Source organism: Coccidioides posadasii, chromosome 3, assembly GCF_018416015.2.
Source record: "Coccidioides posadasii str. Silveira chromosome 3, complete sequence".
NCBI classification, from domain to species: domain Eukaryota; kingdom Fungi; phylum Ascomycota; class Eurotiomycetes; order Onygenales; family Onygenaceae; genus Coccidioides; species Coccidioides posadasii.
The window spans coordinates 2,189,686-2,214,477 of record NC_089409.1 but is presented as its reverse complement, the minus strand read 5'-3'; the positions used below and the strand labels follow the sequence as shown (position 1 = coordinate 2,214,477).

The window sequence follows — 24,792 nt, the reverse complement described above, 5'->3', positions numbered from 1 at the left end:
TTTGGAAAGGTTCAGGTCAACAGACGGATCGATGTGGGGGTACAAGCAAACAGTGCAAACTCTCCACGGCATCCGACGTCGTCAATCGGCGGGAGTCGCAAGGCCAGAAGCGTGCCCATCTCCTAGTGATTACAAGCTGCATTGATAAACGAACTCGATACCATAATTTGCTGATCACTGCTCTATGCCACACATAAGGAGATAAGTCCCAGGTTATCATAAAGCTCTTCGATTCGGTGGACGACGCGAACGCGGCCCCTCCAGGCATCTATCCTCCAGCAGGATGGTAAGGCACCTATGAAATATAACATCGGGCGGATGATTAACCGTAAATTAGTCTCAATCCTTACGGCCATACCTTCAATGCGTTCGATCCTCCTTGACCGCCGCTCTTGCTGTATCAAACTTTGCCTCACAGACCTCAGAAAGGCACAATGTCCCTGAAATCGAAGCCGCTACTTCGCCGGAGCTTCTCCTCAACCCCCTAACGATTGCACGTAACGAGAACGAGAAGGTTCTTATCGAACCTAGTGTGAATAGTGTTCGAGTCAGCATTCGAATTAAACAGGCTGATGAGATTGAGCACATCTTAGTACACAAGTTCACTCGTTTCCTAACGCAGCGAGCGGAGGCGTTCTTTATCCTGCGAAGAAAACCCGTAAAGGTATTACATGTCCAGAAGGACCTGTACGAGGGCAAGCCATTAACTCTATACATATAGGGTTACGATATATCCTTCTTGATAACGAATTTCCACACCGAAGCCATGTTAAAGCATAAGCTGGTAGACTTCATCATACAATTTATGGAAGAAGTGGACAAAGAAATCTCCGAGATGAAACTTTTTGTACGCACCCAACCGCTGTTGCGCATTCTCCTTAATTCTCAAGCTGTGAAGTACCGTATGTCCGCTAATAAACTCATAGTTAAATGCAAGGGCAAGATTTGTCGCAGAGTCCTTTTTGACACCAGTGAGTGTTCCCTTCAAGTCCTCGATTTATAGATACTAAGGTCTTTGCAGTTCGATTAGTATTTTTTATGATTAGCTATTACCTCAGCGCAAATATTCACGGAATTTATGCAACCATAAGTGTCCGGGCAGAGATGTCCCGGGTACCGATATCTGTGATCTGCCACATCTCTCTGACTATGTCCTTTATTGAACCGCTTGGTCAATAATGCCAGGATCCCATGTCAAATTTCTAGTACCAAATTCAAAATATTCGATAAACTGATATCTTCGGCTTTCCATTCTCCCGGCTACATTATCACCAGGGGCAATCTTCCACACTTGTATAGGCCATTTTGGCGACTGGGCACATCCTTCCTGCTCAACCTTTCATAAGTCATATGTCTTTCTTAAAGTGCAGTTCTATCAAAATAGATAGAACTTTCTCAAACGTAGTGCTCTAGAGCTCCGTTTGCACAAGGATGGCGGCTTTTCCCAACACTTTCAACTAGAATTGGCATTATTCTAAGAATGTTCGGATTTATCCTCTGGTTAACCACAATTCTTTGACCTTTAATACATATTCCGGTCAAAGAAGTCCCTTTTGTATACCCACAGACCTTTCTCAGCATCAAGCATACTGTGATATCAATTAGATATAATCTTTTTTCACCCTGGCAAGAAATATAACAGCTACTGAGCATAGTCTTGAGGTACCTCTGCCATTCTATTATTTATTCTTCTTATAGTACCTCAGTCCTCTTTGCCATCCCTCAGGCAATGTGCTTGATGGCGGATTCGCTCTCACAACTCAGAGCTGCATGGCAATCAATATGAGAAAAGTATCTCTCGGCGTCATGTCTTGTGAACATTCCGACTAATCATGCACGACTCAGCGGCACCTAGGCTATAGAGTTGTCGTTGTCGCTTGCAATTTTTGTTTCTCTTTCTTTGCTTCTCTTCATTTCATCACAGTCTTCTTCAATCTCATCAAGCTTTTTGTCTTGTTTCAACTCATCTAATCATAACCCTTTTTGCGTATCCGCTCTTGATCTCGGCATTTGACCTGTTGCAGAAAGACGCTCTCGTCTCTATGTAACTGGCACCCTGCTCGGGCTGAGTTGGTCCTGCGTGTCCCCTAAGGAAAGAAATCATGGCGAGACCCTCCTCGTTCCGTCCCCGAAGAGGCTGGAATAGAGCCCGCGGGAATTCGTTGACTATTGTCGATACCATCGATATGCCGGCTTGGACTTCACGAGCGACGGCTTTCAAACGTCGGCCGACCTTTGACGAAGGAAAACAACCTAAATTCTTCCCGAAAGGGTCCCGGAATGTTATCAAAAGTCAAGATGGTAAAGATCACGGATATCTCCCTGGGAAAAGTCACATGAACCCAGAGGCTCCTCCTTTTATCCCTAGTTACCAGGGACGACAGCAGCAGCAAAAACAACACGTCCAGGCTCCGTCTTATCAAGTGAACCGAGTTCCCACAGAAGGATCAATTCCTTTTCCCACAAAACATTCGCGTCCCCCTGTGTATACGTTTCCTGCCGCTCCGTTTCCATGCACCCATCAACGTTTCAACCCTCAGCCCTACGCTTCTGGATTTGAAATTTCATATTCTTCTTGCATGCCTTCTTTTTGGCCTTCATTCTCAGCAGCTGTCATTCCAAACCTTCCTTCTGGACCATATTACTCTGTGTCAATGGCTGGTTCTGCTGGAAACAACTCTAACAACAAACACTGGTCTTATGCTCCGCCAACTCAGGCTCACCGTGGTCCAGAAATAGGCCATCAGCTGCCAATTCAGCCGCCTATTCAACACCACGACAGCCATCAAGTTATGAACCCGTTCAACGCGAATTTCACTCGTGGGAATCAGGATCATGGAATGCAACCTCCAATCGGCCCCCCATCTCGTAGTGGCCCGATTTATCAGAACCCTGGATCTTATCATAACACGTTCCAAAGCTCCGCAGCACCAATCCAGCAAGATTATAGAGGTCCCCTAATTGTTCCCCCGTCCCTGAGACCAGCCCCCATGTTTGGTGGAAATATTCACCCTGCAATTTCTCAGAAAGAGTCTCATAGGAGAATGGAGCCTATTCGAGAGCAACCAACATCACAAACTACACTTGCACCTGCGACACCACCGTTGGCAACAACCACTTTTACTAGCACCAATAAAGATGCTTTGGCTCAAGTGAAAGATATCTCAGTTGCAAACAACATTATCACAATTCAAGGAAAGCCATTTGAAATTCCTATTGATGATGGAGCAAGATACAGTTCTCCTCCCACTGGAGGTGTTCTAAAACTCATGAATGTAAGTGTCACCCTGATATACTCTGCAACTTTTAGGGCATCTTCAAGTTGAGTTGTTGTTTCCAACGCGTCATAATACTGACTTTGATGAAGATTCCCTATGGTATCTCTAAACAAGAGGTTGTCCACTTTATGGGCCGCAGAGCAAAGTTGCTTCCCTTACATCTTGGAACTGCAGTTCACATCATCATGGACCGATCCACTGCGAAGACAATGGATTGCTATGTTGAGTTTCTCACAACAGCAAATGCGAAAGAGACCCTTGAATGGTTGAACAGAGGCCTACCTGGAGCTCCCCCTCGTCTTGGTGATCGCCACATCGATGTCGAGTTAAGTTCTCAGGACGAGCTTCTTAAAGAATTATTCCCCCGCGCGAAATGCATTGTCTGGAGAGATGGGAAACCAATTCTGACTCGCAACAATGACCCTTATTCTGTTGGCTTTCAAAGCTTTCTCACTGCAGAAGAGGTTTTTTGTATGATCCGCAATGCGGAAATGCCCAGAAGAGTACGTTTCGCTTCGCTTGACACCAGCTCGTCCAGGTGAGCTAATAGGAAATAGGCTCCATTCGCTACTAAATGCCCTCAGCGTACCTACGAAGCTCTGATTAGCACACTTTACAAAGTGAGCTTCCTCCACATCTTAGTTTTGAGAATATTGATTACTTACTGCACTTTCTGCTTCAGTTTCCATGGCATGCAACTACACTTTATAGCGTCGAAGATCGCAATGCGCTTCATTTTGCGTGTTTTTCCCAGCTGCAGGCTCTAGCTGCACGTGCTTCTGAAAAACGGACACTTGGTTTAGATAGCCGCCTCCTTCTGGATCTATTAAACGCTGGACTCCGTTGCCCAACGTTCACTGAGTGTCAAAAAGCAGCTCTCTACTCTGCTGCCAACGATCAGACCTCATATAAGGCTACCCCAGAGACAACAAAATTTTGGCCCTTCGACACATTGGTTCAGAAGTCTAACGCTACTGAAGACAATGTGAACGTGAGTCTTTACATTTTACCTTTTCAGGGTTGGTTTAAATTCTCTCAGCTAACTTAAGTGATGCTTCAGAAATTTGCTAGCCTGATAGCCAAAGGTATAGAACGCAAGAATCCAGGAACAGGGATTCTTGCAAACAATTGGATTCCCCGCCCTGGAATAATGTCTCCTTTTGGCCCTGTTCGGCTTGAGTTTGTGGCTAGCCATACTCATCTTAAGTGGAACATGGCCGTCCAGTACGAAACTAAGGTCCTGCAGGGGATGGTCGCAGAGGGCCTTAAGGCCATCCGTGAGGCGCCATCACGGAGAAACGCAAGGGCGCCCCTGGCTCCTTAGGGGCTGGGAAATGGGGCCCTAGGGCTGGCTTTTTGAGCTTCCTTGGGGGTTTCCCCTTATTAGTTGTACTGTTTGTGCCTTCGGGCATTAGATGGCTTTGGTCGTGTCCCTGGGTCTGCTTCTTTTCTTTTCCCTCTTTCCTTCCCCCCCCCCCCCCCCCCCCCCCCCCCGCCCTTTCCCTCTCCCTTTGCTTTTTCTTTTTCTTTTCTTTTTCTTTTTTTAACGTCTTGTTAACTCCCTTGCCCTAACCCCCTAGATGGCTGTTGGTACAGACTAGTGTTGACAAGGAGTTGAGGACAGATTGGAAAGTCCATCTAGGGTGTTAGGGCAAGGGTATTAAAGGCTGTTGCGGTCTGTTTTTATCTTTTTTTGTCGGGGCGGGCCCTCCCCTTGTTACTAGCCCAGGTTAAAGGCCCTTAATATGCCTGGGTGGAAGAATAATATATGAATCAAAAAGTAAAAGAGGAGTTAAAATGACAAAAAGGAATCTCGGCCATTTTGCTACCGTATAACTAGTGACGCAATGGCTTTTACCAGTATTTCACCCTTGGGCGTCAGGGAAATCAAGAGGCATCTCATCCTCGCTTTCGGGTGTCTTATCATTCGGTTTGGCGGCTTTTCTTGCCGCTTCTCTCCTTTGTAGTCCTTCAGCACGTTTCCTCTCCCTCCTTCGGTCGGCATCCTCCCACTCCCTTTTCTGGGACGATAAGTTGGATGGAGATCCCGAAGATAGGGCTAACAATTTGGTCCGAAATCTGTCCATTCGAGCGTAGTTGCTTTGGAACCTTTCATTGGCGATAGAAACGAGCATGCGGAGGTATTCTTCGCTCACAAGACTCCGGACAGTGGACTCTTCCGGAGAGTTCCCTTTCTCTACGTAGCCAATAATGGACTCCAACGCCAATCCAGATGACCTCACGGCCACAATGGGGCAAGCGTTCGAGTCATCAAGGCAGCGAAGGCTTTGGATGCCGCTTTCGCGAAAGCCGGCACTTGATGCTGCGGCCAGGACAGGCTGGGCATGTTTGAGGGACTCTGCCATGATATGGAGGATCTAGATAGAGATCAACAATGCACACTCCTTTCCACGACACTTGCTGCTTATGGGACGCAATGTGGCTCACCATTGGCTCAAAATGAAAACGCACAAGCTGCATCTCTCTATTTTTTCCCGCTTTCATTGAGCCGTTTCCAGGTTGGAGGCCGAAGAGCTCGTGGAAGGAGTGGCGAGATTGGTCGATATTCACAGGATCATGCGAGACAAATTGCCATTTTCCGCTGCCTTTCCCGCCAGTCGAGGCAAATTGTCTCGTTTGAGCACTCGACAACTCCCCGCCAACTTCTTCTTCTTCTTCTCGTTCCCCACCGTCCTGCGACGGCTCTGCGCTCAACCTTGCCCCTTCAAGGAAAACGCTAATCCGGCCAGCGCAGCTGCTCGTTGTCACAAGTCCTTGGAGCCGGTTAATGTCCCGAATTAAACCTCTAATGCCGACATCTACAGAGCCCTTGGGTGACAAATCCGTGTATTCTTCGTCAGGGAGAGATAGAGAGCCTAGGATCTTCAGCTTCTTAGCCTCAAAGGACCGTGCAGATGTCATCGTTTGGAAGAGAGATCCGGAGCAACGTCCCATCAGCGTCGGCATGAATGGTTTCCTGCTGACTACTAGTGAAACAAATATGAGTGAACCTATTGTCAAACCCCGTTACGCCGATCTGCAGCGGCTTTCAGTTCCTGGGATTTTGTTGCAAATGATTTCTGCTTAAATCGCCAAAAGGATACCGACGAGAAGGGCGATTTCTTGCTTTCACCAAACTGGCAGACGGACGGATGCAGCTGACACAATGCATGCAAGAAATTAGTTAGACTTTTGAAGACGAATTCGATAACGCTCTATGCTACTCCGTACAATTGAGAAATAAAATCATAAAATACTTCAGAGGATGATTCCAACTGCTTGTGGGGGGCAGAATCGGCGCTATCTTAGGAACCAGTTGACGAACTCTAGTTAACTAGTTAAGCTTAGCTGCTCCTTAGCTTCTCCGTAGCTCGGCCAGTTCCAACGTCTTTAATATAGAGCCGGAATTGCTTCTGAAGAGAAGGATACTTGAAGGCTTTCGAGGAAAAGGACCGCGATCCCAAGTAGCCAAATTGGTCGAACTGGTGTCCCTATCTTATCGATATTCCCAGGAAACCTACGAATCAGACACGATCACAATACTGCCATGCCTCGCGCTGCACGTCGCCGAACTGCTCCCAACGCGTCCGCCAAGCGCCAAAAGAATCGGCGAGCCGACGCCTCTCCCGACGCACAAAGGCCGGGGAAAAGGCAAAAAACTGCGGCGAGTTTGCCACAAGAAGACGACACTCTCAAATCTACGCCGAAAAGGAGCAAATACTTCCTGCCTGCAGATGCTGAGAGCTCCGAGGCAGAGTATTGCCCAACGCCCATATCTTCCCCGCCTCTTAGCCCCGATTCTACGAATGCGGACCCCTGGGTCCCCGATACAGACGAGGAGAGTGATGACAACGGTCGAAAACGTAGCGGAGCAGCTAGGAAAAGGAAGCAGAAGAGCAAGAGGAGATCGCAGGGCAAAGGCGGCAGGGAGCCGGAGCAGACTCGAGCTTCAAAATTAACAGACCTATGGAGAGAGGGTGTGCGGACGGGCCTGGGCCCAGGCAAAGAAGTCTATATAGAACTTCCTCAGGCCCGAGATCCGGGAAGCACGCCATATGAGGACCACACGATTCATCCGAATACATTGCTGTTCCTGGAAGATTTGAAAGCGAACAATGACAGGGACTGGCTGAAGAGTAAGCCCCCCCCCTTTTCTGGATTCTACAATTATCTTTGCGTTTACTCGACGTGTTCTTATAACCGTTCAGAGCATGATTCGGATTATCGCACGTCACAGAAGGATTGGGAGGCATTCGTGGAGAAATTGACCGAGAAAATTATTGAAAAGGATAGTACTATTCCTGAACTACCGGTGAAGGACGTGGTAGGTTGAAGTGCTGCACTGTTCGGACAAGGCGGCTTCCTAGATGCTGATTGAACGGGCAACGCATCCAGGTGTTTCGTATATATAGGGATGTCCGGTTTACCAATGACCCTACGCCTTACAAGGTAGGTGTTGTTCCAATCCAGATACCCTTTACGACGCTTCGCTTTTCCGTGATGTCTTCACGCCGCATGATGATGACATGCTAACAACATTCAGCCACACTTCTCAGCGGCATGGTAAGCCAAGAAACTTTTAATCCCTCCTTCTAAGCTGAACAAGGTCCTGACCCATATCATTATAGGTCCCGGACTGGTCGTAAAGGACCTTATGCGGCTTACTACGTCCACCTGGAACCAGGGAAGTGCTTCGTTGGTAGGTCTCTCAAAGCCTTCATACCCATATCATTTAAATTATTTGAGGATCGCTCTCGGTATCTCGGGTGCTGTGTGACCAACCACCTAGTGATATGGCAATCTCACATCCACAAAGGAGCACTGTCAACAAATTCAGGCATCGACGAGACGAGACATTGCAGCAGATCGAAGCGGCCTCAGCAAGATCTTTGTCTAATTATACTTCGCTAGGTTCGGGTCTATGGATGCCAGAGGCGGCAAGGCTGGCCCTTCTAAGGCAAGACATCGACGGGCGATCGGAGCGCATTAAGCGCGTCTTGGGCCACTCCGACATACGAAGGGAAATTTTCGACGATATTCCTGACGAAGAAAAGAAGGTAGTGAAGGCTTTCATCAGTCAAAATCAAGAAACCGCTTTGAAAACCAAACCGAAGGTAAGGGAATGTTTCTTTGGTCACCGAGTGTTGACATCACCAACACATCCTAATGTTGCGAACCAACTGGGCCGCAACAATCACTCTCTTATCAATTCTTGTATCTCAAATGCCTCCATACTGCCGTGGATGAAATCATAGAGGTAAAATCGGGCAGCTGGCGAGTGTTGCGAACGGTCTGGCTGGGCCGAAACAGCCGAAAACGCGTGTCGCCGTGTAAACAGAAACGAGCCGACTGGTTCATCTCATCAGGTCTCATCATATCTTGCGGAGGAAGGCCTTGTAGGTTTACTTGCGGGCCTTTTCAAGCTTGCTGTAGATGCTATTGACTCGGTGGTGTTCGTTTTAGACGGTGTGTCTTCATGGGGCTTCGCTTGGAAGGCTGGTCGCCGCCGTTGGTGCAAAGTCTCGACGCCATGAAGGCATCAACGATGTGAGCGACAAGGCTGTCGACGCTTGACTGCTTATTTGACGAGTCCTGAGGTCATTTTGAAAAGCGTGTTCATGGAGAACGGACGACGGGGTTGCGAAGAGGGCGCGCTGTTTGTGGATTTGGCTCGGTTCCATGCCCTGTTCGCCCACACTGAGGGACCCCCTGAAACCTCAGCCCTGATCAGAGTTCACACTACGATATCTGGTTGCACTATTGCCCTCTGTACCGCATTTCGCGGTGGGCTCTCGTTGCAACGCATACGGGCCTTGTGCCGCTCCCATTCCGCTACACAAAGAAGCCTTCCCGTGCGTGCCTTCAATGCGCTAACCTTGATTCCTCGGTTCTAGGGCTACAGTTCAGAGAACAAGAACATCGAACTACTCCGACTGCGCTCTTTCACGCTCAATAAGCAACTCCGTGACGAGGATCTGTTGGGCCCAGAAGCGCTAGACAGGATTGCGAGTATTATCGGAATCATGGTTCCTTTCGTAAGTCCACATCCCATACTTGTCTCCCTTGGTCCCTCTTGCGGCCTTACACAACATCACAACCGTCTCGATTTTGCACGGACCCTGCCACTCCGTTTTACCCTTGCCGTCCCACCTCTTGATGCAAGCGCTGGGGAGGTTGGGCACATCAGCATTTGACTTTCATCTGTCTTGCTACCCATGGACCCAATAATCCCGTTTTTTTCTTTTCTTTTCTTTTTTTTTTTTTTTTTTTGGCATATCTCCGGGTAAAGAAAGGGATCAGCTTTGTTGGTCGCTTGGCCGGGATGCCCCGATACCTTTTCAGTCCTGGGCAGCTGTTGGGTGTCCACATCTGGACCCTTTTTCCGAAAGATGCTGCTCCTTAACCCCTGCCCTCAGGCGACTGGACCACCCTCCAGTCTCACATTGCGTGCACTAGCCCGTCTCCCGCTCTCCCTACCTCTGATGTGGCATCTTCAGCAGCAGCAACAAAAGGCGTATTGGACACGCGTATCGCCTGTGGAGCCCACCTTGCCAAACCCCACCATCTTCTAATGCTTTGTATTGACTGGCATTGCCACTTGGACAGGTCACATACTTGAACAGCGTTGTGATGCCTGATCTGGACGAAAACGAGCAAAACGATGACGATGAGGAGCCGGATGGAGGCAGTACTTCCTCGTAGGCAGAGCCAGGTCAGCTTGGGGACACGACTCAGCCAGATATCTACTTTTGCAGTTCAACCTCCCCAGGTTTACGCGCAAAGTCTTTCGACCAATAACGCAAATATAGCCGTGAGGTTCAACCCCCCCCCCCTTTTTTTTATTGTGCTTGATTCATTTCCTTTTGAGAGTCCATGCCCAATTGTTGGAACTACATTAGAGACCAATATCAGGAGATGTGGGAGGAAACATTTGGAAGCCGGAACCCCCGGCTTTGGAAAAGCTTCGTTGCGAGCATCGCTCGACCAAGAACCAACCCAAGCGATGGTGTTTCGATTTCGTGACATGTAGGCGGGGGGAATGGGTGGGAAGGAATTAGCCTTTTGCTCGTTGAGCGGGAAGTTGATGCTTGGAACAAAGTTTACCATAGAACCGATTCTGAAGGCTTGCGGATGCGGTTTCGGAGATTTGACATGGAGACCGTGTTCCCCCTCCGGGCATCATGAAACACGAGAAGTTTCTCCCTACGGTTTCTCTGGTCATTTGCTCATCAGCATTGGCTCGGATTGGGAAAAAAAAGGATTATAACATTTTCTTTCAAAGAAAATTTTTTGAGTTTGATTTTTTTTTTTTTTTTTTTTTTGCCTTTGGGAAAGTCTTGGAAGTATCATAGAAATCCTTGTTAATCGGAGATACAGGGTCAACTGGGAGATGGTGATATTGTCGCTCCATGTATGTATGCACATACGTACGTACGTACGTATATACATGCAGTAAGAATGCATATTCAAACGTTATTGTCTGCGGACGAGAGTGTAATTCGGGCACTTGCTTTGACATGCATATACACCCTTGTTTGAGATATGAAGCGGGGGTTTATGCGAGTCACCCGGTAGATAATTCGGCTGAGGAAGTTGGTTTCAAGCCATTCCCGCCAATCGACTGACTATCGATCCGCATAACGGTTGGAATTAAGCACTGGTGATGAATGGTGGAGATACAGGGGAAGGGTTACTGCTAGGTTCGGCCCGAAGAAAAGGATGAAGACTGCACCTAGAATATATTCGTCTCAATAACTAGCCAGCCTCGGCTGAAAGAGTATACAAGGTTAGTATATTTTAGATTTTAGTATCGATTATGCAAGGTCAACTTGGTGACTCTATGTACCTTAATCTCCTAGCTATATATGGCTTGCTGAATGGATGTATGTGTGTGGGCATATATGCACTGTATAATACACGCATACAAAGATGACGCAAAGTGAAAGAAACCTAGAATCAGTAAATAAAGGAGATGCCGTGCTGGAGTGAGCATAACTTCAAAAAGAGATCGGGTATGCAGAGAGCATGTCGAGCCGACGGCTCGTATCGAGTCGCAACTGTATGTCAGGTAAAAGGAGACAGCATAGCCGAAACGGCCTGTGCAGGCATTAGCCTTTTGACACAGCGAAATGCGACCGCAAATCCGATGAGAGCACTCCATATGCACGTTTTTCCCATATCCAGATACGTTCCGGATGAGGCCCGTCGGCAAGGGCTAAATCCCGCCCGGGCGCGAGGATCACTGGGCCAGAATAGAATACCTTGAACGGATGGGGATTGAAGAATGGCATCTCGGAGTTGTTTGTCCGTCTGTTAAGCCCGGATCAAAACGCATCGCTCAAGGGAAACACACCAGTGCACTGTGCTCCGAGGGGTGGCAATCGGATAAGGACCTGTATTGTTTTGGCGTCACAAGTGGCCGGTTGCCCCAGTGGGCAGGAAATAAGGTCAGAAAAAAAAGGCGAGGATGAGATCATAGTTGCATTGATGCCCAACAAGGCGGCGATGTTCTCGCAGCGGATGCGAATTTTCCCCCCAAGTTTCGAGGTGAAGAGATGGACTATAATCGCCGAACAGAACCAGCGCAGCATGTCGTGACACGTGGTGACTGGATATAGCAAAGGAGAAATGAATGTAAGGGGGAGTGGATGTATGTATGTGCGCGCAACAGGACAGGTGAAGGCTGTGCAAATGTGATATGGCCAACGAAGCAATGCATATGGCACAGTGCATACATGTGTATCTCATGGACCTTGGGGAGTTAGGAGTGGCGGACGAGGGCGCGAAGGCGTGAGGGGCAAGCGGCCTGACCTCAGGTCCAGGAGTGGCCGTTGAATCCCGGCATGCTAGTCCTGGAGAAGGAAATACAGTCCCTTTTCAACACATCTCGCATCATGAGAGCAAAGGTACTGTGAGGAGGCAGGTGAGTATATTAATTGGAACATGGCCATGGGTCTGAAATTGCATATCACGGCGCTTGCAAAGGGGGAAGGATAGGGGAGGGGGCGTTGACGCCAGAGCGGGCGTCGAAAGGAAAGGCCCTGGGATGGCGTAGGCGAACCGCTCGATTGAGCTGGTACAGTAGCGACCCCAAGATCTACCGTCCACGGTCGACCGTCCGCCGGCAACGCCATGGAGTCGCAGCGTCATCCAGGGAGGACCATGACCCATCCAGCCGGGATCAAAACGAGGCTTGGCACGCAGCAGGTGGCGGGCGCCCGGGCTGGTGATGCGGCGGTGCGATTGGCTGAGCTTAGAGCACATGACCAGCAGCGTATGCGGGTCAAGCGGAAGGGACAGGGATGCGGCAAAGCATAACAGCCGTGATGGGCCTTGCCCCACCCTCGCAATTCGGGCGACGCGCGCTTTTAATTTGCGCAACCGGCGGTGACAGCCTCGCATTAGTGCCGGAACCGCCCATATGTCATTAGCCCGTTCCCTTCGCCAGTCCGAGGCGCTGGGCACGTTTTTGTCGCCGCTCTGGACGGGCCCCGGCCATGCGTGTCAGCTGGCGCGAAGTCCAGCCTCCCACACCATGTGACTGTTTGGATGTTGGTGTTCAAAACCACCGCTTCTCCTGCCCATGCCGCCGGGAGCTGGCTATTGGACACCACTTGGGCGGGCTGAACGTGGACGAGCAGGGGGTTTTGCTGTCTGTCCGTCGGCCATCGAAGAGAGAGAGCCGCCAAGTGTTATCGTATTTCGACTGTTTCGTACGGTATTGTACTATTACATCAAAGGCCGTATCAAACGAGGTACCTTGTAAGTATCGCGATTGGCGCTTTTCCGAGATCTCTTTTTTTTTTTTTTTTTTTTTTTTTCTTTTTTTTGTGTGTGCTGTTGTCTTCCTTGCTGCCCAACGGCTTCATGACAGGGAGGGAGCAATATACCCCCGCTCATGCAGCTTAAAGGCTCCAGGCAGGTGGGTAAGGCGGGTAAGCGGGAAGTTGAACACTTATCTGGGTATTTGGAAGGGCCTTACCGACGTTGCAGTGAATTGGTCGAATCTGGTTCATCATGGCGAGAACTGAAGGCAGCATGTGCATGCGAAATGTTGATGATGACTTCATATGTGGATTCTGGCATGGCTGTATGCACGCCTTTCGTGCATACCAAACTGTGATTGAACAATGTTTTGTTGTGGCTGGCGTGACATTTTCGGGGACCGGCAACGAGGATCGAGGCGGTGTGGGATTTAAATTTGCGATGCATCAGAGCTGATGAGGGAATCACGCGCAGAATAAGCTCAAAGAAGAACACAACCCAAAAAAAAAAAAAAAAAAAAGGAAAAAGAGAAAAAAGAGAAAATGTCGGTCAGTGAGTGTTGTCGCACGTGTCGCGCAATCTTCAACACTATTCTCTACCCATGCGGCGAAGAGTCATAAATCTTTCCCCGCGAAGGTTGTGGAAGTGATTGCAGATGCCGTGATTTCTTGGACAGAGCATCTTTGTTGATGTCAAGGACTCAAAAGTGTTGACGATGCAGCCCCATTTTTGAAATGGAATATCCCACAAATCAAGTAAGATGACAGAGTTTCCTTGGCTTGCCTGGATAGATTTATAGCCGGTTTTGGCAAGTCGGTGGGAGACATCAAAAGATCGGCGGCAAGAAATAATGTGCTCCAGTGCGAAGCATATGAACATGCAGTGAACCAAACCAAGGATTGGCCTGCATTATCACACACATCATGGTCGCAAAAAATGGATGAGACCTACAAATCAGAATCACATTTCGACAACTTCTCCCGTTGCCTGCATACCCGGTGACAGGACACATGATCTATCGGCAATGCAACGTGCCGCTGCTGCATACACAGACGTCGTACAGTGCAGAGCATGAGGCCAATCGAACCCATGATAGCGAGCAGCCCGTCGTTGGCCCTGAGACTCGAGAGCCAAGAAGGAACCCTACCAACATCACTGCAGTTTCCCCTAATTTTTGTTTCTTTGCTTTTTCTTTTCCCTATCCGTCCTGAACAGTGAAAATGAGTTTGGCTTTTACACCATGTTGTAGTTACAGATGGGGACCTCCTTTTCAGCCTGGAGATCGCCGTTTCAAATCGGAGCGGCCCGCGGCCCGCTAGTCGATCTTCTTGTGCAATGACACTGAAGATTTCCCGGGATCCTGGAGAGATGCGGAGACCACGGGAACACAAGGCCAATCGGCCACGAAACGCTTCCATTTTTTTTTTTTTTTTTTTTTTTTTTTCCATTCCCTGTATGAAGGCAGCCGAGATGTCAATGTCTTGTCCCTGAGCAAGGCCTTCGATGATCAAAACGCAACGAATGAAGCATGGCGGTTGAAAAAAAAGTTCAGCCCATTGAAGTTCGATGCCAGAGGATTCACTTGCTCCAGTGGTAAAATGCTTTTTCCCCTCAAACACCGCGCTTATCCGCCGAGTTAATAACCGATCACAAGTCTTCCCGCGGTTCACAGCCCATGAACCCTGGCTGAAGATCAGCCTGGGAAACTGCAGGTTCGCAGCATAGTCATCCTCCCACAACAGGCTGCAACCTGCATGCCTCTTCGGCTGCCAATACGATCCAAGAAGGCGGGGCCGTCAAGGGCAGCTTCATCGTCACGAAAATCACAATTATTTGAATTTCGCCCGCAGGCGCACTTGGTCCTGTGACTGAACCAGGTTCTGCTCGCACCAACTCTACCAATTGAAGCACAGCTGTTGTACTTGTTGACACGAAAATCTCACAGTTTTGCCGGGACACGCCACGGTGTTGAGCTTTCTTCCGGTATTATCTCGTGGATTGGAGGATATCCATCTGAAGGATCGCTTCCATTCCAGGTCAATTGCAATCTGTCATAATGTATTGCAACTTACAGAGTAGAAATGTAACCGGTGTTCCCAAGAAATTACCCGTCCGAGCAGCTTTTCTGAAATTCGATTAGTTTACCGCGCTAATCCGGCAGCGAAACGCATGGTGCGCCCGGCGCCGGCCTCGTCCAAAGGGCCTGCACCTCAAACACGCACCCATCTCATGAGACACAAGGCCCGCGCCGCTTCATGACCCACGGAAGTTCACTCAGTTGATTGGTGCCGTGTATCTCGCCACAGAGTCCTTTCCCAAACAACACCTTTAGTCGACGCCGGCCAGCGGCGAGCCCGCGCTCCCAGGAACCGCCACCTACCGCGTAAACATAAACTCTCCACAACGATGTCTCACCGCCCTCATCCTTGGATTCCGCGTTGTTTCTATGATGCTTTGTTGCCATTGGCCGAAGGCAGAGGGAAATCATAAAATGAAAGTTGGCAGTCAGCAGTCACACAGGAGAGATTTTTGACAGCTTTCCTGGTGGTGCGATCCTGTCATTGTGCTTGAAAGCTGCACATATCCGTTCCCAGAACCATTGTGAAACCCTATCCTACTTTGCTCTCAAAGCGTGTTGATGTAGGTGCAAAACAAGACCGCCTTGGTCACAATGCATTGCATCATAAAGACGGTGAAGACCCAGGTGACAACACCCGGAAGTGGAGCTGTGACATAGTACACATCGGACAAGACTACGGAGAATGGAGAATGGAGAATGGGAAAGGCTAGTTCCGCCACGGCCCTCGCGTGCACACCCGCAGTGTCCCAGACGTTCGGTTACATATGAGAAACCTGCTCCATTTTGGGTTTGCCCAGATGGACAGAAGCCGTCCGAAAGGGTCTCAGTTTTCGCCAAGGTTCCACTCGTCCTGTTTGCCACTTGAACTTCATCTGCAGACGACCCACTTACACTTCCGTTCGTTGGTTGTCAGCTCCAAGAAGTATGACTTGCAGCCCCCTCCCCCTACAGTACCAGGCTTCCACCCGTCTTTCCAGAGTTGACGCTTCGCCCGTCCAGCGAGTCCTGCAAGGGCGGGCCGTCGAGCTTGCTTAAATCCGGGTCAAAGCATTGTTTTTGTATCCATGGTTCACTGCTGGCTAGACCTGGAGCACGGGATGTACCGCGTATATGTGCAACATCTGCACGTATGTATTGTATACCTCGCCCTTTTGTACAGCCGTTTTGTATGGATACAAAATGCGCTCCATTTTCGCAAGGGGCCCTCAGTTAAGTTGGGGGGGAAAAAAACGTGTTGCGTGGGTTTTTCTTGGCCTGTCTGGCGATCAAAGTGGAGCCGTTTGGCCTTAAAACACCCTCCCTATCGCTGGGACCAGAGTTTTCACGAGTGAGTCTGGAGGGACTTGGGGGATGAAACTTGACAATTCTCTTGCCTCGGATGATTTTTGGGTCAGAGAGGAAAATGATGTCCTGCATGCATGTATGAATCTAACGCACATACATCATACATGCAGATATGTGAGGAAGCCCAAATGCACCCCCCTTTGGGCCTGAATACACAGCCCCTTTCCGAGAGATATTTTTTTTTTTGTTGGGGTTAAGTCCATCTGGAAAGTTCAAAGTCTGCAAAAAGTTGCCGAGCTCATCTGGGTCACCCGAGTTTGGCGCTGGGTATCACCGATGTTCTCCTGACATCCTTTCTGCGAGTTCTTTTTTTTTTTCCCCATTTTTTTTTTTTGGGGGGGGGGGGGGGGGGTGGTGTGAAGAATATCATCATCCAGACTCCAGTGGAACCGCCGAAGGGGGGGAGGTTTAGCCTTGACACTTCGGGACATTCCCTTCCAACAGTAGCACAGAAGAGAGTCCCGTCTCAATTCTTTGCGTAATTCATTCCGTACGTCCATATGATGTACTCCGTACCGAACACGTGTACATAATTGCCCTGGGAACCTGCAGTCATAATAACGGAGACCGTATTGCTACCAGTGTTCTTTTTCTTTTAAAGTATTATTCACGGCTGATAGTCATGCAACCCCACAATGTTCCGCTTGACGGATAAGGCTGAGAAAGACGATGACGGTCCTACGACAGGAGCAACAAACCTCATCGTGCAGATACCCTTGACAGGCAGTGCCCCATATACTCTTGCAAACGCTAATCCATGTTACTTCGTATGAAGTGTATTGATTGTACGAACTTGCGCGGAGGAGGAGCCCGGAAGTTACGTAACGAAGTTATCTCAGGATAACTCTTATCCCTAGGAGGTGGTCAGTACATTGCAGCTGATATGCTGAATGGATGTATGTGGACGGTATGGCCGCCCAACCCAATGAACTGTATTCTTGTTTTATATTTTTAGGTTTATTTTTATTTTCACCCCCCGGAGACCACGAAAGTGGCCGGCTGATTACCGATACGCTTATATGCTAATTTACGGGATGATGCGCTCTGGTTTCGTCGGGCCACGTCCCCCCGACCCTCCGTGAGGGTGACGTGCTACCGCTGCTGTATCTTACTGGCGTTTCTTTTGAATGGGCGGTTGGGAGAAGCTCTCAACTAGGTTTGGAATTTTGGATGGTTCCGTGTGAGACGGGCACTATGGTCGTCCATGTCGGACGTGAGCAACCTTGTTGGATCTGTGGGAGCCGGTAGGTTATTGGAGAACCGCGAGCCCGTCCCCGACGCGACGTGGTGAATTTAAGGCCAAAAAATATGGGGTAAAAGGTTTTGGAGGTGACGATGCATTGCCACGGGAGGGGCTGAAAGGAGGAATTGACCAGGAGGAGGTTCGTTATGGCCAGGGATAACAACAAGACACGTCTTTGGACTGGAGGTTCTGATATAGCGATGTAAGCATCATAGATGTCTTAGATACCAGCGGGGTAACGAAGCTGGCTAAAGAGGCGAAAAAGTGCCGTTGCTTCGTGATGAAGTTTTCCACTTCCCACATAAATATAGTGACCCATGCCTTTAACACAACAACACCCCCCCCTTGCCCAGCGTTTGCTGAAGGATTCAAGGTTATGGGATCAGAGTTGGGGTTTGGGTGTGAGGAATGTCGTCGACAGTCGGCTGCAGATTGTTCTTGGCCGCCAAAAGTTTAGGAAATTGGGGATTGTTAGCAATGTGTGGAGATCTTGACCTTGCATGCTGAAGAAAATCGATAAGAAATGATTGCTATCCGTTTTCAAAAGCAGTCAAACTGCGCTCTCAAAACAGGGCCATCCCGACCTGAAGCCTGCGTGTAATCTGTGTATGTCTTCCGTCTGTGTGCATGATGTCCTCGCTGTTTGAGAGAAGTGTTTGGGTGCTGTTTCGGTACCGTAACGGACCGGAACAGAATACAGGAAAACTAGGCCGATACAACCAGCGGTACGGCCAAGCCCCGGTCGATCGCAGGGGTTGTTTTGTATCGAATCGACAAACTGCCAGCAAGAGAGGAAGAAAGAAAAAAAAAAGAAAAGGCCGTCGCGGGATAGGCATCATAATAATATGTAACCTTAATAAGAGGATGGATGGGGGGGAGCAGGATGCAGAATCGACGGCCCTGCACCCCCCATGCCGGGACCCTTGATGCCTGAGCGACCAAGGCAGCGGTACCTTGCTGAGGCTTCCGCCCTCTCTCCGCTCCTCGAGCCGGCTGCGATCGCTGATTCGCTTGCGTCGAGTTTCCCAAGGGATTTTCGTATTGGAGGAGGCGATGGTGTTTTGATTTCTGATTTGTTGTTTGGGAGATCCTCTTTTGTTTTATTGTTTTCAACTTTTTATTTTATTTTTAAAATTTGGATTTTTGCCCTTTTTTTTTTTTTTTTTTTTTTTTATAATCCTCCGCGGATCCATCGTCCGAGTGGGGGTTTTTGCGTGGAAATGTGCAGGCGGGGAGAGAGGAGAGAATGATTATCCACCTTGGGGAGTTCGTGATGCCTGTCACTGGGTGTGCGGGATCTGATTCGTGAAGACGTCGGGTTTTGACTGGAGATGGGCGTTCTGTAGGGCGAGCGATCCGATCGGTTCCTGGGTTCACCGGAGCATACCTGCGAGTGACTCCATCAGGATGGAGCACAGGGTCCATTCATCGGGCACGGCGTGTGAGTGTGAGTGTGAGGAGCGAGTGCTGCAAAATGACACGACGATGCCAATGCCAGCCAACTTCCCCATACTCCGTATACAGCGTGTACATTCGGTAAGTAACGTACGGTACGGCGTGCTCTCCGGGTAGTTTTTAGATGTACTCCGTATGTATGTATGTATGTATGTATGTTTGTCTCGAGCTCTGCCGCTGCCGCTGCGTGAGCCGTAACTCTCGCGCGCGCGCTCGCTGCTCAACGGCACGCTGATCCTGGCTCCGGGGACGCTGGCTGTCTGGGGACCCATTCTGTTCCATCGAAACCATGGTTGAACGGCCCTCAGTCATCGAGAACCAAAGAAAAAAAGGCGCCGGAAGAGAGTTAGGTTTGGGGCCTTTGCTTTCATGGGAGCAAGTGGAACCTAGTTCCCAATACGCACGGCACACGCTTTCTTTTTTTTTTTTTTTTTTTTTTTAATTTTTTTCGCCCTTGGTTCAACTCTATGCTAGGATACGGTGAATGCAAGTAACTAGTTCCATATTTCTATGAATTTTTCGAATCCTCCTCCTCCTCCTTCTCACCCTCACCCGGCCAATTCTCCGCTGCGCAACACCCCATCACGCCCGGCCGCATCGCCTGTCCTTTCCTCCTCCCTTATCGCGGGTTTCTCTTTTTTCTTTCTCTTTTTCTTTTTTCTCCATTGTCTCCTTTGTCTATCGTCCTTCGCCTTACCTCTTCGGCTGCGTATAGTTCTCCGTTTCCCGCCTTGAATCTAGCCAATTCGGGTTCGTGTATCAATCGCTAGCAAGGTAAACGGTTCCCCCTTCCGAGCGGCCTCTCTGTGCCCATCAACCCTCCTATTGTGCATTCCAAACTCCCCAAAATTGCCCGATTGCTGTAAAGATCACCTCTTTTCCCTTAGCATTCCCATCAGGTGGTCCGTTGTATCGTGGTTCTCATTTTCCCCTTTCTTTCTGCTGGCGATCCTTGTCAGCCCGGTTGGGCCCCATCGACGAGCCGCTCACCGCTTCCTCCGACCGGCTCTGGTCCAGCACGCTGACTTTTCTTCAAAGAGGTCCGGACTGGGACTGGCTCTCGGTAGGAAAGCAGACAAGAGAAGGTAGCCTGTCGCCAGAGGCAAAAAAAAAAAAAAAAAAAAAGACACGGGATTGAGCTTCTTCATTCCTGCTCGTTCCTGAAAGGGGGTTAAAAAAAGGGAGGCCGGCAGCGCAAGGGAAGAGAAAGCGAAAGGAGAAGAGAAGACGGACATTCCCGTCCTGAAGGGCCCGGCTGTTCAGGTATTTAACGCGCTGGACAGGAATCCCGCCCGCGTCAGCTGCTCTCGGCCAGCTGGCCGCAGTGGGGGACCGCTCCGCGTCTCGCTGTGCTGCATCGTGACCTTTTCGTTCCCTCGCACCGAACCTCACATCTTGTACTCTCTCTCTCACTCATCTCTCTCTCTCTCTCACACACACATCACACATTCACCTAACTCTCCCTCTCCCTCTCTCTTTGCTCTCTGCACTCTCAATCACTTCACTTTTTGCGAGAAACATCTGTCTGTTCGATGCTCACACACTTTCGGCTAAAAAGGGCTATGCGAGATCCACGAATTGTGACTGCCAGTCGTCGTTGTCGGGCCATCATTGGCGCCTAGCGAATAAAAAACCAGCATCGCATATCAAACGGAAAAAGCGCCATTCTCTTCGGCCCAAAACCCTTGTCCCGAGCGGTCCCGCTTTTTCGAGCCGTCATTCCCTGAACAGCGGCGTTTCGTTGGGAAAAGGGCTGGACTGACAGACCTGCAGCTGATCCCTGCTCCCAATTGCATCACGGTACGCAGACAAATTTAGTTCGATATAAGAAGGATTTCGTTGCCCACTCTTCCCGCTCGCAAGGCCGCAACAACAAATGTCCAACGAGTCCCACCGTCAAGGACAGCTCCCACCGCCACCGTGGACCGCCAGCCAACCCGAATATCCTCCACCCGCCCAGTATCCTGTCCGTATTTTACCCTCTCCCTGCCCACTCTGATGCTTCTTTTTCTCCTTTTCTTTTCTTTTTTTCCACTTTCCTCGCCATCATACTTTTCCTCCCTTCTCCGCCTCGCCTCTACTCACCTCTGCTCTCCTCTTCTGAATTAACCTATTATATATCCTCAGCCTCTTTGCCTTCTTTGTCTTCTTTTTTGACTGCCTTTTTAGTCTAATACTTTTAACTTCACTTTGATATTTCTAAGCTCCCATCTAACATCGCTCACATAAAGGCTCAAACGACCCAGCCGCCTCCATATTATCAGCCTCCTGCCCCTGGCATGGCCACGATTCAACAACCCGTACAACATCCACAGCCGGATGCCTATCGTCTACCCCACCCTGGTCCATATCAACGTGCCCCCGAGATGTACGTTCCTCCACCCGCCGCTCCCCCGGTATCTTCGGGAGTATATCCGGCCGCCGCTCCAAGACAGCGAACCGCGATAGCATGTCGATATTGTCGCAGGCGGAAGGTGTGTAGTTCCTCAACAGCGGTACCCCATCCATCAGTCATGTTAACGAATGTGTTGCGCGATTCCTATAGATTCGATGCTCTGGATTCGAGTCGTCGCATGACGGCCGATGTAGCAATTGCGTGAGGTTTAACCAAGATTGCATGTTCACGCCGGTGTCTTCACAGACGCAAGCGTTTGTTCCCGCCCATGCGGCGTACCCCCACCTCCGGAATGTTCAGGCGGCGGCACGCATGGGGGGACGACCTGGCGATGGAGTATTACTCTATGGAGCCCATGGACAGCCTTTGCCTCCACCACAGGCTCCTCCTGTCCCTGCTGCCGTTCCACATGGACAGGAAAACACATTGCCACCTCCAGTGAATTTGTACCAGCAGCCACACCCATCCTACGGGAGACCAGGACCCGGACCAACAGGCCCGCCTCCATCTTTGGCCCCTGCTATTTATCATGATCCTGTGAGTCGCAAACGTCCCCACCCCGGCGAGGTTTCCCTTCCTCAACCCCGTGGCCATTCTCCATCCGTTTCAAATTCTAATTCCTCCCGCTCCTCTCCACAGCGAGCTTCCCAAGGACGTCGTGAATCAGGCACTGGATATGAATACTCCGAACCTCCAACACTACCTCCCGTCTCAGCTCCGGCCTCCGGTGCTGCTTATCCTTCTCAGCCTGCTCCTGCTGCTCCTGGCACATTCTATCCACCCGGGCAACAAGACACGAGAAGATTGTCATCTCATTCATCATACTCGTTCGATCAATCACACAACCCACCGCCTGGCACAAATCCATCAGCTCCCACTCTACCAACCCTTCAACCCCCGCCCTCTTCCACTGCGAGAGATTCAGGCTCGACTCCCCCGCCCGGACAGACTGCTACCACTAGACGCAGCGGCCTTAGCGTTACAGATATGCTAGTTCCTACCGAGCCTCAAAATCTACGCAGTGATACCGATAATCGCATGGTGAGCGCGCTTGATAGACGAGGGATAGGTAGATAAGCCCTACGCAACTCACAATATTAATTGAAAAAATGAGAAACGAAAATAAAATTAAAAAAAAAAAAAAAAGGCGTTGAAAAAGAAACAAAAAAAAAAAAAAAAAGAGAGAGAGAGAAGTATGATGCCTGTCTTTAACGATTAGTGGCCCATGCTGGTAATGGGGATTCGACTTGTTGAAACCGTTTCGAGATAAGTGACGTTTGGCGGCTAATTCCTTCGAAAAAGCGTACTTGGACCCTGGGCGCGGCTAGGGCAGGCAACAATGCCCTGCTTTTTCGAAAATCGTCTTTCGCCGAAGTTTGATTTACACCATGACGCAGAGAGAAAGATAATTGGAGGATTCGAGGATAGTAACCGAGCTCGAGGGTGTTTCTACGAGTTATAGCTTTAATCGTACAAATAGACCTTTGCTTATGTTCGCATTTACGCCCTCCAGCCGGATTCCGGGCCATGGAAGGTATCATGGCACGTCCCGGAGCAACCGATCCCTCAAAACAGCTTCGCAACCAGTCTTCGACAGTCGTCAACTTGCTGTGCCTGGATACCGAACATTCCGGCCCGAAACCTCCGTTTCTATTCTTCTGGTCTTTGGTTTTCCTTTTTTTTTTTTTTTTTTTTTTCTGAGTTACTGCGTTCTTTCATAACTGACAAAAGATCTATAAATTACTTCGGGGCAACCCACTAATCAAATATTGTGGCTCTTGTGCGCTGGTCTTCTTTGCCTCTTTCCCCGGTTTTACTTGTCTTTCCCCCACGGCTCTCCGTTTTAACGATGCATGTTTTCCTATTTTTGTTTCTCTGCATTAAATACAGGCAAGATCTGTCTGAGGTGGGCGGCTATCTGATATTTTTAGCTTTGCACAATTGCATGGCAGCGGGGAAAACACATATCATTACGTCTCGAGTTACGGATTTTGTGTTTTTTTTTTTTTTTTTTAGCGGTTCCTTGTGTTGTTGTTTCTTCTTTTTTCCCCTTTTTCTCCGGTTCCTGTTAATAGATTGCATTTCAAGCGAAATAGGTGGAGCATGAAAGACCACGTTGGGCACCGGCATGGAATGCAAACTGGAATGAATACTAGGACATGGAATGGGTGGGCGGCTATCTGATGTATTGATTGCTATGACATTTTTTATTATTTTTCAAGTTTTTCTATGTCCCCCTTTTTTTTTTTTTTTTGCTCTGTTGTTGGTTCGTCCAAATTCAATTGACACAGCTGGACTGATTCATTTTTCCTTTTTCCGTTTTTTTTCCCCCCCTTTTTAATCGGTTCGTCGAGTTGGCTTTCTTCTTCCTCTTCCCATGCTAAAGTTTGTTATTTTAAAGGACCAGGGAATAATATTGGCATTGTTGGGAGCTTTTTACAATTGACCCTTTTTTGCCCTTGGAACTATGTAAACCGGGCATGAGCACGCGTGTTAGGAAGCGTAGTTTTCCAAAAGTAAGCGCGGAACATCGTTTTTCCTCGCACGCTCGGGCCGCCCAAGCTAGATAGACTTAGGGTTTTGCGGAAAGACGCCGGCCGGCCGGCTAGCCACCCGCCGCCGCCGCCGCCGCCCCCCATTCCGCTTTTCCGCTGGTTCACCCAATGGGCTTTACCGCTCTAGTTCCCGCCATACCAAGACGCTAAGCGGCCATTTTCTTATTATTAGTTCCCACTCTATTTTTAGGGCCCGTGCGGGGGATGGCGAGGCGGAGCGGGGCGGAAACACGGAGGATATTTGGCCTCTTATCGTTGGAGGATTCATTTTCCTTTTTCTTTTTCTTTTTCTTTTTTCTGGCCGGTGTTCTGCTGGGTGGAATTGCGGGATTTTGCGTATTGATGTTACTGTTGGAGAGTGACGAGGCAGGTTTGGTCAAATGATGGTGTCGTGCATGTATCTAAATTTGGAGATCGAACGGAGTAAAGAGTTATTAACTATCTGTGGTAACTTACTGTGGAGCAGCTTGCGTGTCTTTGTGATCGGCTACCACGAAAGGCTAATACGAAACCTGTTTGCGGGTTAGAAATATGTTTCTCGGTTGATGGGCTTATTTATCATAGGATTGAAGATGCCCTTGGCCACAGAGGAGGAGGTATATAATGCCGTGCGCCTGGATATCCATATGCACGGCTGTGGATGAAAGGTAGAATGATCTAGAAAACTTGAAGTAATT

The 24,792-nt window shown here is 49.3% G+C and overlaps 8 protein-coding genes across 9 annotated transcripts; 6 read left to right on the top strand and 2 right to left on the bottom strand.

The window, feature by feature from the left end:
• Nucleotides 1-87: 87 nt before the first annotated feature.
• On the top strand, nucleotides 88-1,205 carry ARC19 (Arp complex subunit). The gene is made up of 5 exons (XM_003069242.2): nucleotides 88-286; nucleotides 338-664; nucleotides 722-847; nucleotides 927-971; nucleotides 1,022-1,205. Exons 1-5 carry the CDS (start codon nucleotides 284-286, stop codon nucleotides 1,028-1,030), a joined length of 510 nt encoding a protein of 169 aa, XP_003069288.1. The 5' UTR covers nucleotides 88-283; the 3' UTR covers nucleotides 1,031-1,205.
• An 897-nt stretch (nucleotides 1,206-2,102) lies between these two features.
• On the top strand, nucleotides 2,103-4,602 carry D8B26_005676 (uncharacterized protein; the record flags this gene model as incomplete). The annotated part of the gene is made up of 5 exons (XM_003069241.2): nucleotides 2,103-3,275; nucleotides 3,368-3,781; nucleotides 3,836-3,898; nucleotides 3,961-4,269; nucleotides 4,339-4,602. The coding sequence occupies 5 exons, from the start codon at nucleotides 2,103-2,105 to the stop codon at nucleotides 4,600-4,602; spliced, it is 2,223 nt and encodes a 740-aa protein (XP_003069287.2).
• A 462-nt stretch (nucleotides 4,603-5,064) lies between these two features.
• Nucleotides 5,065-6,506, bottom strand: D8B26_005675 (uncharacterized protein). The gene is made up of 2 exons (XM_003069240.2): nucleotides 5,727-6,506; nucleotides 5,065-5,656 (listed from the first exon to the last, which is right to left on the bottom strand). Exons 1-2 carry the CDS (start codon nucleotides 6,243-6,245, stop codon nucleotides 5,144-5,146), a joined length of 1,032 nt encoding a protein of 343 aa, XP_003069286.2. The 5' UTR covers nucleotides 6,246-6,506; the 3' UTR covers nucleotides 5,065-5,143.
• Nucleotides 6,507-6,825: 319 nt separating this feature from the next.
• D8B26_005674 (uncharacterized protein) lies at nucleotides 6,826-9,980 on the top strand (the record flags this gene model as incomplete). The annotated part of the gene is made up of 8 exons (XM_066124958.1): nucleotides 6,826-7,414; nucleotides 7,487-7,602; nucleotides 7,674-7,727; nucleotides 7,822-7,841; nucleotides 7,907-7,977; nucleotides 8,190-8,392; nucleotides 9,173-9,313; nucleotides 9,885-9,980. 8 exons carry the CDS (start codon nucleotides 6,826-6,828, stop codon nucleotides 9,978-9,980), a joined length of 1,290 nt encoding a protein of 429 aa, XP_065981039.1.
• Nucleotides 9,981-12,170: 2,190 nt separating this feature from the next.
• On the bottom strand, nucleotides 12,171-12,815 carry D8B26_005673 (uncharacterized protein; the record flags this gene model as incomplete). The annotated part of the gene is made up of 2 exons (XM_066124957.1): nucleotides 12,171-12,758; nucleotides 12,813-12,815. The coding sequence occupies 2 exons, from the start codon at nucleotides 12,813-12,815 to the stop codon at nucleotides 12,171-12,173; spliced, it is 591 nt and encodes a 196-aa protein (XP_065981038.1).
• A 46-nt stretch (nucleotides 12,816-12,861) lies between these two features.
• Nucleotides 12,862-13,401, top strand: D8B26_005672 (uncharacterized protein; the record flags this gene model as incomplete). Its single annotated transcript, XM_066124956.1, has 2 exons — nucleotides 12,862-13,040; nucleotides 13,197-13,401. 2 exons carry the CDS (start codon nucleotides 12,862-12,864, stop codon nucleotides 13,399-13,401), a joined length of 384 nt encoding a protein of 127 aa, XP_065981037.1.
• Nucleotides 13,402-18,621: 5,220 nt separating this feature from the next.
• On the top strand, nucleotides 18,622-18,960 carry D8B26_005671 (uncharacterized protein; the record flags this gene model as incomplete). The annotated part of the gene is made up of 1 exon (XM_066124955.1): nucleotides 18,622-18,960. The coding sequence occupies one exon, from the start codon at nucleotides 18,622-18,624 to the stop codon at nucleotides 18,958-18,960; it is 339 nt and encodes a 112-aa protein (XP_065981036.1).
• A 622-nt stretch (nucleotides 18,961-19,582) lies between these two features.
• D8B26_005670 (uncharacterized protein) lies at nucleotides 19,583-23,993 on the top strand. 2 transcript variants are annotated; one of them, XM_066124953.1, is made up of 6 exons: nucleotides 19,583-19,939; nucleotides 20,204-20,428; nucleotides 20,724-21,131; nucleotides 21,397-21,639; nucleotides 21,711-22,097; nucleotides 22,200-23,993. In XM_066124953.1, the coding sequence occupies exons 3-6, from the start codon at nucleotides 21,042-21,044 to the stop codon at nucleotides 22,635-22,637; spliced, it is 1,158 nt and encodes a 385-aa protein (XP_065981034.1). In that variant the 5' UTR covers nucleotides 19,583-19,939; nucleotides 20,204-20,428; nucleotides 20,724-21,041; the 3' UTR covers nucleotides 22,638-23,993. The 2 variants fall into 2 exon arrangements, with proteins under 2 accessions (XP_065981034.1, XP_065981035.1); XM_066124954.1 differs by lacking the exon at nucleotides 20,204-20,428 and having other exon boundaries at nucleotides 20,724-20,965.
• The last annotated feature ends 799 nt before the right edge of the window (nucleotides 23,994-24,792 follow it).

Excerpts from the sequence above, each read along its gene's own strand:
- ARC19 (XM_003069242.2), top strand. Across the intron at positions 665-721 it reads TGCGAAGAAAACCCGTAAAG|GGTTACGATATATCCTTCTT; the intron begins GTATTACATGTC and ends CTATACATATAG. Across the intron at positions 848-926 it reads TCTCCGAGATGAAACTTTTT|TTAAATGCAAGGGCAAGATT; the intron begins GTACGCACCCAA and ends ATAAACTCATAG.
- D8B26_005675 (XM_003069240.2), bottom strand. The coding sequence starts at position 6,245 with ATGCCGACGCTGATGGGACGTTGCTCCGGATCTCTCTTCCAAACGATG. Across the intron at positions 5,657-5,726 it reads GTTTTCATTTTGAGCCAATG|ATCCTCCATATCATGGCAGA; the intron begins GTGAGCCACATT and ends ATCTCTATCTAG.
- D8B26_005670 (XM_066124953.1), top strand. The coding sequence starts at position 21,042 with ATGTCCAACGAGTCCCACCGTCAAGGACAGCTCCCACCGCCACCGTGG. Across the intron at positions 21,132-21,396 it reads CTCCACCCGCCCAGTATCCT|GCTCAAACGACCCAGCCGCC; the intron begins GTCCGTATTTTA and ends GCTCACATAAAG. Across the intron at positions 21,640-21,710 it reads GATATTGTCGCAGGCGGAAG|ATTCGATGCTCTGGATTCGA; the intron begins GTGTGTAGTTCC and ends CGATTCCTATAG.